This window comes from Pagrus pagrus (assembly GCF_965226575.1).
Source record: "Pagrus pagrus genome assembly, chromosome: 15".
NCBI lineage: Eukaryota > Metazoa > Chordata > Actinopteri > Spariformes > Sparidae > Pagrus > Pagrus pagrus.
Genome location: NC_140199.1, coordinates 11,757,121 through 11,768,364, shown reverse-complemented (window position 1 = coordinate 11,768,364; position 11,244 = coordinate 11,757,121). Strand labels below are relative to the sequence as shown.

General features: G+C 37.9%; 1 protein-coding gene across 1 annotated transcript; it reads left to right on the top strand.

Annotated features, from left to right (window-relative positions):
* Positions 1–613: 613 nt before the first annotated feature.
* vip (vasoactive intestinal peptide) lies at positions 614–7,380 on the top strand. Its single transcript, XM_084375159.1, has 6 exons — positions 614–716; positions 1,551–1,655; positions 2,287–2,391; positions 3,405–3,530; positions 4,976–5,087; positions 5,340–7,380. Coding segments are annotated over exons 1-6 (459 nt in total). The 5' UTR covers positions 614–714; the 3' UTR covers positions 5,349–7,380.
* The last annotated feature ends 3,864 nt before the right edge of the window (positions 7,381–11,244 follow it).

Here is an 11,244-nt window from a genome sequence, read left to right as displayed (position 1 = left end):
GTCAATCACTGAAGCTCACATGGGTGCCTTAAACCTCAGTAGACCTACATGTGAAGGGAATTTAATACAAGTGGACAAGACATCAGTGTTTCTGGTGCAGTGTGAAAGAATAAAGCTATTTTTTAAATGAAATTTCAATTGGTTTGTGGAGACTTGGCCTTTAACCTTCCTCCTCCTCCTCCTCCTCCTCTTCTTCTTCTTCTTCTTCTTCTTCTTGGGTTTAACCTTTCATGTCAGATTTTCTCCGTTTTGATTTCCTGTCCAATTTCCAATGTCTCCCTTCCTGCCTTCCTGCCTTCCTGCAGCAGTTGACTGCACTGTGATGGGAGAGGAGCCCAGGGAAAAGGATCAGAACATCAGATGAGTCAACAGCATCAACCTTGGCATATAAATTAGTTATTTCTGCGATTAGTTAGAAGAAAAAGAAAAAACACTCCCCAGTAATTTCACCATAGGCCTGTTTGGTTCCGACCGATGACGGAAGCAGCAACCTACTGACGTCTCAGGCCCCTGATCGAATCTGATGTCCCCCCTCCTCGCTCCATGGGAAACATCCAGGTGTATAAAATGGTAACAGACCTGGAAGGGAGAAAGACAGAAAGACAAAGCGAGTCAGGAGGCATCAGCTGAGTGGAGATACAGCAGCGGCTCGAGATCAGGACTTTGGAGAGCGCAGCGGACAGAGCAGAAAGCAGACAACTTTCTCTAGCGCAAATGTAAGATTGTGCATTTATTTAGAAATTATTTTTCTTTCTTTTTTTCATTTTTTAGATGGTGCATTCTCGGTTCTCTCCGTTTTTGCTCATTATGAACTCTAGTGTTTGTTCTTTTTGCGCGCTCCAGCCAGGTTTCGGATAAGTCTCTCCAGAAGACCGAATATTGAGTTTAACATCGTTGTATAATTTAATTTAATAATTTGTTTTGTGGTCTAGGGTGGCGGCAGAATTGCAGAGGAATGTGTGCGTAATTACGCATTGGATTCTGCTGAGCTCTTTTCCTTTTCTCTTGCCAAAATTCACCATCGACAGACTTTAAGTTGGCAAGTAGTTAGCGTGAGAGCTGAATCTGTTACAAATCTTAAACAGTAAAAGATTTTTCACATTGCCGCACTTAAATTTACTCTCTACTGAGTTGCTGTTGTTGTTTTCTTAGAGAGAAAATTGGAAACCTTCGGCGGTGAATTCATTTTTTAGGATTACAGCGGTTCTGTGAGAAGAAGCTCAACACGTGCGGTCTCCACCGGGTGTAACAACAGATTTTGCCGTGCGTAATTACGCATTAGACTCTGTTGCTTTCGCCAAAATTCACAATTAAATGGGTGGTTTATCAAAGTAAGGCGTCCAACCCGTTTTCCGTGGCTCAATAGCTCTTCTATTTCTTGCCTCGACCATTTAAAACTCTTCCTCACGACTGGACCGTTGCGCGTAAATTGAGATAATTAATAAATCTTACCGAGTAATGAGCAAAGGAAGGTGCATGGTCTTTGATGACAAGATGCTCTTTGTTTTCGGGTTAGAGGGAGAATAACCCGTTACCGTTTGTATTCTCAGGTGTAAAGCGATGTTACAACGGTCCGGACCCCAGCTGCTTTTCCTAATAGCCCTGTGCAGTGTGTTGTACTCACGGACCCTGAGTCTGCCATACACATCCATGAGGTAAGAGAAACCAGTCTTCTGTCCACCCGAAATTGTGCGCAGTGCTGTGTGAGTAGACCTGTGGGTGAATGTTTTACTGTTTTGTCTCCGGACTCCTGCTCAGATTCATGTTGTGAATGTCTGATGCCAAACGTCGCAGCTCACATGAGTTCAGTTCCTCAGAAGGAGTGATGTTTCGAGGTGAAGAGAGAAAACTTCCCTCCGAGTAGATTCGCTTTAATATTTCCACGACTTACAATAATTCGTGAGCCGCCTTTAAACAAAGGTGAGGCCAAACTGTGATTTTTTTTATCATGCATTAAGTCAACTGAGTCTTCTCAAAGGGCTCACATGCTGTGACAGGCTGATAATGCCATTTGATATAGATCTCTTAAGGATATTACGCACGTTGAGTCAAATCAGACACAAAAAGATGGGAAACTAAACATTCACCATCTCTTTTTTGCATCATGTGCCTATACTGAACTATTTTATTTGTTTGTTTGTTTTTTACAATAAAATGAAAATCTTTTTCATTTTTCAACCCATAAACTTTAAAAACTGGAGCCAGAGTGCGTATTTATGACATGTGTTGTTTGAATGTATCAAAAGTGACCAGATGTTCATGCATCTGTCCTGCGATGTGTTGCAGACCGTCGAGACACGCGGATGGTCTGTTCACCAGCGGATACAGCAAACTGCTCGGGCAGCTCTCAGCGCGGAGGTACCTGGAGTCCCTGATCGGGAAGCGGGTCAGGTAGGTGTCCTCCCGGCGGCGAAAAACCACTTAAAGGAAACAAAAGGGCTTTTTTTATTTACTTATTGCCAGATTTTTCAGAGTCACACCATGAAATTGTTAAATTATTTTCTTTTATAAATCCTAAAGTCTATTTTGCCACTTTTGGGAAACTTTTATAAGGTTTTTGTCTGTCAAGATTATCTCCAATACCAGATCATGCCTCTCCATAAACTGTTGTGCAGACCTGACAAACATCGAAAATTAGAGATCAGAAGTTTTTGTTTTTTTCTAAACCATGTTTCAGGTTTATGAAACATTAGTTCTGTATTTGAAAAAAATGTGAATCCAAACCAATCAGAGAATAGATGCAGAAATGTAGAAGTATAGATAAAATGTAAATGGGTGTAGATGTCTGAAGCTCCAGTATGTCGCCCTAAAATAGTGGGAGTTTACTTATATGTCTGTTATATACCTATAACAAATCATTTTTTTAATAATGTGGTTTACTTATGAAGGAAATGAGAGTTTATTGTGCATCCCCTTTTTTCTCTCATGGATTTTGGCTTTTAATTAAATTTTTGTTGGTTTGTGAATCAAGACACATAATTTAGAAATGAGTGTGAAAATCAAGTGAAAAGTGTTTTTCTTAATCTTTCTAACATTTACATCAGAAGAGACTTGAAAGTGCAAATACATCATGTTTAACTAGAGAGAGCTGATTTTTGTTTTGTTTTTGTGTAATATTTACAATTTGACACCAGAGGACCTACTGACATTTCCAATTACAGGACCGGACCTGCTTGATGATGCATTTTATAATTGACTAAACATTCTTAAAGGTTAATTTATGCCATTACCGCTTCATTACATACTTGTTACACAGCCAGGAGGGATTCACACAAACGCAGACACACAAAGAGAAGACTGACACCATGAATCATGGATCCTGAGCTGCACTGACTTTACATTGAAACCTGCTGCCCTCTGAAATGTGGTGACATCTAATACCTTCGTTCTTCTCTCCTATCCAGTGATGAGCTGATGGAGGAGCCAGTGAAGCGCCACTCAGACGCCATCTTTACAGACAACTACAGCCGCTTCCGCAAACAGATGGCCGTCAAGAAGTACCTGAACTCAGTCTTAACAGGAAAGAGAAGGTAGGTGTCACTCCTCCGTGCCTTCACCTGTCTGTCTGTTTCATTCTCTCCGCTTGATACGTGACATCACTATCTGGTTTTCAAAGGGAGTTCACACTTAATGCTATCATGGCTCTTCACAGTGTCACAACATAGTCACAAACTGGTAGAGAAAATGCTTTATGAATTACAAACATTTCGACAGCATGTGTCAAAACGTTGGGAATTTATCTAAAGATTATTTTTGCATCATAGCCAACAGTTTGAATCTGTCTTGCTTCACACTCGTACTCTCATCTGTCAGCACCTCTCCAACAGTGGTGTGAAGTAAAACTAAAGTAACGCCCTAATAAAAAGATTTGTTGGTTGCTGAGTTGTTAGAAACCAGACTAGCCAACAAATTAAAAACAACTTCAATAATGACATGAACAAATATCCTCAGAACTTTTTACACAGCTTCAAAATATGTAATTCAAAACTAAAATGAAGGTGCATGGTTGAATTTTCCCCTAAAATGTGTTCAGAGCTCCAACAAGAGGAACACAATGAGGTGACTGCTATGAAAAGCTATCTCTATCTGATTTATAAAGTTCATTTAGTTGTATAATTGTTCTTTATTAGGAAATAAGCCAGCTCAGGTGAACTTCATAGTGTTTCTGCTAACATCAAATTGTGTTTATAATTTTTAAAGGGGCACTATGTACTTTTAGAGAAGAAATTCAAACTCAGAATATTAATATTTACAATTAATGATGTAATAATACAATTATTTTTTTCCATAACTGAAAAAACAAGCTGTTCTCAGAGGGAAATAAGGCCCCCAGAACACTGGTTAGAGCCAGATGGTGGCAGGGTCCGCCAAATATAAACAAAGTAAAACAGTGTGAAATTGTGTTGTCCTTTAAGGTCAGTTTGTTTATTCAGTTTATTCAGTCATGAAAACAAAGAAAGTTGGTTTATTTAGTTTGTTTGGACATAAGGTCTTTCTCTTCAAATTTCCCCAACACTACATAGTGCACCTTTAACTACTTGCAAGATATTTAGTGCAGGAAAAATGGTAAATACTAACTTATTCTCCAACATTCAAGTCTGCAGCGTCCATAACAGTTTACGTTGATTGATTTTCTGTTAAAACAGCCTGTGATTAAAACACTATTTAGCAGCTAACATGGATTTTCACAGCATTATATGAACAGAGCACAATCATAAGGGCCAAAAGAATAAAAATAAAAAAGATGATAAAGACAAAAATCTAATTTCCAAAGCTGATTATTGGAACAAGACCAATAGTATCTGCTCCTTAAAAGTTTTTAAATCACCAAGCTTTTTCCCATAATTTTATTTCCCTGATTGTTCCTTAGAATTATCATATAGTTATCATAAGTATGTTATGAAATATATGAATATTTATGGAATAAACTATTCACATGTATTTTTTTCTTTCTGCCTCCGTCCTCCACACACAGCCTAGAAGATCCTGGAACCAGCGACCCTGAGGAGTCCAGGGACGAACCCAGCACCTTCCCGGAGAGCTACAATGACATCAACGTAGATCACCTCCTAAACAACTTTCAGCTGGTAGGACAGTCAAATTGATCCTTAGAGAGATAAAAGCACACACATAGTTTCCTCATATATTATCATTTAAATGGCTGAAACAAACAACTATGTCTTATGTTTGCATACTCACATGTACAGCATGTTGAGAAGGATACATGACTTTTGCAAAGAAATCTTTAAAGAAGTACATGAAGGTGGAAATATTGTCAGTTTTCACTTCTTAATCAATAACCCTCTTCTCTTTACATTTTTCTTCTGTTTTTTTTGCAGCCACTTTGAGGAGGGGCCCACGCTCAAGATACCTCAAGTCATCCTCATGAAACCGCCCATTCCAAAAACAACACAATATTAATCCAAAGGACTTTCGAAAGTCAAGTCGACCAACGATGACGTGTTCTCCAACGTGGTTATCTATTTATTCATACACACAGTACATGTTTACACTGTATATATGCAGTATATATACAATACTTATCACTTAAGATTCTGGCCCAAAGACTCTGCGGGCTGCACTGAACAACATGCGTGTCCACTTGCCGCTTGGTCGTCAGCGTTTGAAAAAAAATGACAACTGGAAACAATAAAAGCACCACTTTTCTTTCTTTCTAAGATCACTGTTGTTCTGTTAACTTTCAAAGGAGTGATTTCGACCCTAATCACTTGTTAAGAAACCACTGTCCTGTTAAATTTGAGTGAAATTTGTCCCGTTAACTTTGAGGCAAACATTTGACCCATTGCATGTCAATAGAACAGTATTCACTTTGAAGAGTGTGCGGTGTAGTGTACATACCCATTTATTTTCAGTGGATCTATTGTAACTTTAGATTTAAGTGACCAATGTTTGTTCAGTTAACTATGAATGGAAAATACGTTGATTGAAATCTTAAGAATTTTCAATGGATACCGTGTCCAGATAATCTTCAATGCAATGCTATTACCACTGTCTTTCAGTGGAATCTTTGCAGGAATGTAAGTTGAACTTAAAATAAACTACAGCTACAAATAATTTTAATAAGAAAATACTTTGTGTGGTATAAAATGGAATTCAATTTGTCACATTTTATCTCAAGACCAAAGTTTTAGTAGAATAATTTCGCCTAGCCTTTGATGGACCACTGCCCTATTAGACTTGAGTGGAAATTGTCCGATCAAACTTTTGTCTAAACATTTAACCATTGAATATGAGTGAATATAAAGCAAACTTCTTGCAAACTTCAAACTGCTTAAATTAAATTCACTCACCAGTAGGTCCATTTATCTTCAATGGGGAACTTGTGCCACTAATCTTCAATGAAAGACTTTTATTCACGATAACTGTTTTCTATCAACTGGACATATTCTTAGCTTACAACGTTCATTGGAACAACTGCTCCCATAAATGTGATCGAAATGAATCCCGTTGACTTTCAGTTAAACGTCTGACCCATTGAACATCAATGGAGCAGCATTTACTTCATAAACAGTAACTTTCCCATTGAATTTCCATCAATCTTTAGTCTCTTTAGCCTTAAGAGACCAACATTTGCCCAATTACATTTGAATGTGCGCTTTAATTGTGGCTTATATTCCCTAACCAGTAGTTCCATTTATCTTCAATGGAGAACTTCTACCATTAATCTTCAGTGGAAAAGGAGCGCCATCAGCTTTCAGTGAGATCACTGCTTTGAAAAAACTTCAACAGAATTTTGTCATTTTCAACTTTCAACGGGCATATTTCTCCTTATAACGTTCATTGGAACAATTTGATCCCATTGACTTCCAGTTAAACGTCTATCCGGTTAAATGTCAATGGAACAGCACTAGTTTTTATTTTATTCATCGTTTCTACCAGCTTTTTAGTATTAAGTAAAACATTTAATGGAACATCTGTCTGATTAAATTCTGAATAATTCAACCAATATTTCCATCAACTTTCAATGGAGAACTCTCGCACCATTGGTTTTCAGTGGAATCACAGCCTTATAAAAGTTATATTGTCCCATTTACGTTTAATAGAACAATAGTTGCATGAAAGTTCAATGAAATTATTGATTTTGTTTCATTGGGATTACATTCAATAGATTTATTGTTCAATTACACATGGGTCAATAAATATCAACAGTTGTGGCATCAATTTTCGATGGTGCAATCATGACGTAAACACTGACAGAGTTGTTTTACAGAACCCAAACATGGTCATGAAAAGATCCAGGAGGAGCAAGAGGAAGTGGAACACATTTTGAATGGACACAGATGCATATAATCACTTTATACTATTCAATATGTAGAGCAAAGACGTTATAACTGAGCATACACCTGCCTTTAGTGCATATAGTGATGTACACCACTCACCAAATAAAAGATATTGGTTTATTTTTCAAAGCTGAGTCTTTTGTCTGGCTGATTGTTTGACAGTTCAAGTTTTAGGACACTAGTTTGTTCACTTTGGGCTTTTGAAAGATTGTGCATGTACAATTTAAGCTGCTGATGTCTGATATTTTGAAAGCCTCTAAACATACCACAGTATTGAGTGTTAACCCCCATTTTATTTTTATTTTTTTGGTGAAAAATGTATTATGAGACACCAAATGTCTCCACTGAATGTCTGGCCAATATTGTCTTAGTAGCCCTTTAAAGAAGAAGCCTGCTCCAGTATCCTACAAACACACTAACTGCAACATATGAGATTTAAAAAGAATAAATAATAATAATTAAAACAAACATTGCCATCCCATGTCAGCAAAATAACATGGATCTGATCATATAGAGGGATGTGTGACTTGATGAGTCCACGTGGTAGTCAGCTGATTAACATGAAGTTCAGTAACAGTAACAGGTTAGTGAGCTTCCTTCTTTCCTTACTGACCCAGAAGCTAATTTAATTAAGTCAATATCTCTTTTACGACAGTGTCTTGTTTTGCTGATTTCCAATTCAGATACAATGAAGATTTGAGTAATCTTTTTGCACACTTCCTCAAATTAAGTTTGTGATAGGAGCCATGAAATAGGAAGAAAGGAAAGAACAAAAAATGAGTGCTAGGAACCACAACAAACGACTGCACAAGAACTTCAGCACCATGGACAGCGACACTTTGCCAGTAGTTGGATAGTACTGGCGTGGTTTGTACACAAATAGTTTTCTACGAGTTTCAACTCTTAAATGTGAGCTTCAGTTAACAGCTTAGAAGTCTTTCCATGACACTTGCTGAAACCAGACCCTTGGAAAAATGGGGCATAATGTTTCAGCTATTTCTCGCTGCTCACCTCAGGCTTTGACAGGAGGCTCAAATCACCTGTGGAGCGGAGAGAAATGTGACACAACATGCAGCTCCTCATAGCAACCTGACATAAGACAGAGACAAGGACAGGTAACAAACATGTTTGTCAGTAGATTTGTATCTCAAACTATCTCTCTGTGTTTGTCTTCTTCAGGTTGTCACTCCACTGACGAGGGAACAGAAAAATCTAATTTGTGTGTGTCATTTTTCTCTCTCAAGATGATTAAGTAGCTAAATGATAAACTCATCCACTAAGACAGACATTCTGTTGGGATTAGGCAGCTGAACAAAAGTGTTTAAAGTTATGGCCAGCTTGGTAAGTTTTTGCCTTACAAAGGGATTGATATTTTACATATTACCAACAAATTCCATGAAAGGATTAAATGAATGAGTGAGTGAAAACAATTATGATGGATAAGGGTGCTGTAGTTTATTGTGAGCCCTTTCCACATACACTCCCCTGCCAGTGCACCAAATGTGTATTAATCCACTACTGAAAATAGTCCCTACTTTGCCCAAGTGTTTTTGAAAATAACAAAATTAGTATGATTTGTGACAAAACAGTATATACAATCAGGATATCCAAAAAATTATAAATAAAAATGCTTCCACCATGTTGTCTGCTTCAGATTGAACGATATTACACCTTTAATTCTATTTGGCCGGCCTTCACAGTTTTAGTGGAAGTAGGTCACACTGGATACTGCTAATGGACAGTTGTGTGATGTCTAAAGGTCTGAAAGTAGCCGTGCTCTCAGTCATGTCCTCGTGCTTCACACCATTAACAGTCTTCTCGACCATCCGACTGCGAGTTTCCACAGCTCAGCTCTATAATGGCTCCCAGTGTAGGAGGAAATGTTTACCAGAGGCAGGTGATGAAAGAAGTTGAGGTGCAAATGGACTGTTCATTTTCTGCTCTGTTCTTCACAGGTTTGTAGTATTAAAATAAAGGGTTCTCTCTTCAATAACTTTCTGGTGGTTTTGCAAAGCCAAGAGTGTGATCTCAGGGTGATTGAACTTCACTGGATCCCACATGCCTGAATGCAAAGTTTAGATCATGGTCTGACATTTCTGTAAATGTCTGTTAAATGGCACGATAGTGATTCAGCATATATGCAAATCATTAAAGTTTTTCCATTTGTGACTTTGAGTTGTGTTCCCAAAGAAAGACATGCACATTTTTCATGCATATTACATACAAAGTCAATGAAAAAAATGCAAAAAGATGCTAATTCGCATCTACTCAAGCTAGGCAGTGCAAATCACACGGCAAATATGCAACATTTGCATCATCGTCTAAGCTGCTCAAAGCCAGCCAGGTCTGGAGGACAGAGTCTAGTGCAGAGGTAAATATTCTGGAGGAATAAACACCCAGAGTCACATTGGAATTTGCCATGACCCAGAGCCGTCTACTGGCTGGACGAGGGCTTGAAGATTACTTTTTAACTTGTGGGCTTAAAAAGTAAGTTCACCTTCACTGCCACTTATCAATCTGACTGCAGCAGCGATCCCTGGAGGTGACCTCCATTGCCGTGTGTTTATGTATGTGGCTTGAGCTGGAGGGGAAATGGTATTTTAACATTATTTTAACACACAGAGGAGAGAGGAAAAAGAAAAGAGAGAACCGGGGTCTCTGGTGAGTGCTGACTTCATTGAGGGGCTCAACTGAATTGCAATTGCTCGCTAGCAAACAGCTAATGTACGGTACAGTGATCTGGCATGTTTGCAGCACACTTTTGTGTCCTTCAAGGTTTTGCAAGGCGACAATTTGCTTTGCTTTTTTTTTAAATGTGATGCACCTCATGGAAACAATGTCACAAACTCATTCCTTCTTGTTCAGCAGGCTGTAGATTTTTCACAAAATTGAGCTCTTTGATCAGTCCATTTTTTTTTATGAAGAAATCAGAGATAAACATATATTTTGGATATTTCAATTAATTCAATAATCCTCAAGAGTTTAATAAGATATTCTATAACAAAGATTCTGGTCAGCCAATATTGCAGGTATCCTGTTGTTGCTTCTTTTTGCCCTATGTCTCCCCTTATACTGTTTCTCAGTTAACTCTTTCTGCTACTTTTTTTATCACTTTTACGCCACAAAATAAAAAACAAAACAAAAAAAAACAGAAACAAATGTAAAGCTGCATTTTTATACAATTTATCAAATTTCATGCGACCAGGCAGGGTTTCCTCCAAATGACTAGACTCTGGTGTTAATTCATAATAAGATTAGGCCTACTGACTCTCACATCGCTCTGTCGTGACTCACTTTGTTAACAACTATCAAAATGGCAGCGGATATTTGACTCATAAATGTCATAAGCAATATTCTGCAGGGCTGGACCCACATCCAACTATCTTATAATCAGAAGCCAAGGTGTCACTCTGTGTGGCTGAAAGACTTCAAAGACTTGGCTGGATTAGAACTAGCTCATATTGATTTCACAACTTGCAATCAGGCAGTTTGATTGATTCCACAGCCATGTTAGTGGCTCGGTGAACTACAGCAGTGCGTTCAAATAAACAAATGCGAGCATAAATGTGCTAACATGAAATTATTTTTGCAGGTATTTCATCATTTAACCAAAATACTGAAAAATGTAAAATTTCGATCTAATGTTGGCTCTTAATGAAAGTCAGAGGATCACTAAAGTTATTACAGTTCATTCTGAGGGGGGATGTGAATGTGTGAACCACATTTCAGGGGAATCACAAGCAGAATGGAGCCAATATATGTTTTTTTAGGCATGAGTTTGAGAAAATAATCACAGAATTTTCATTTTTTGGTGAACTTATCCTTTAACTTCTTTCCTAGGTGGACTTGAGAAATAAGTCATAATATAACCAAACACGCAAACTTCTCATCTGGTAACTAAGACCAAGTGGTAACTCTTTACTTTATGGTCTCTCATGCTTTA

Excerpts from the sequence above, each read along its gene's own strand:
- vip (XM_084375159.1), top strand. Across the intron at positions 1,656-2,286 it reads CTGCCATACACATCCATGAG|ACCGTCGAGACACGCGGATG; the intron begins GTAAGAGAAACC and ends GATGTGTTGCAG. Across the intron at positions 2,392-3,404 it reads CTGATCGGGAAGCGGGTCAG|TGATGAGCTGATGGAGGAGC; the intron begins GTAGGTGTCCTC and ends TCTCCTATCCAG.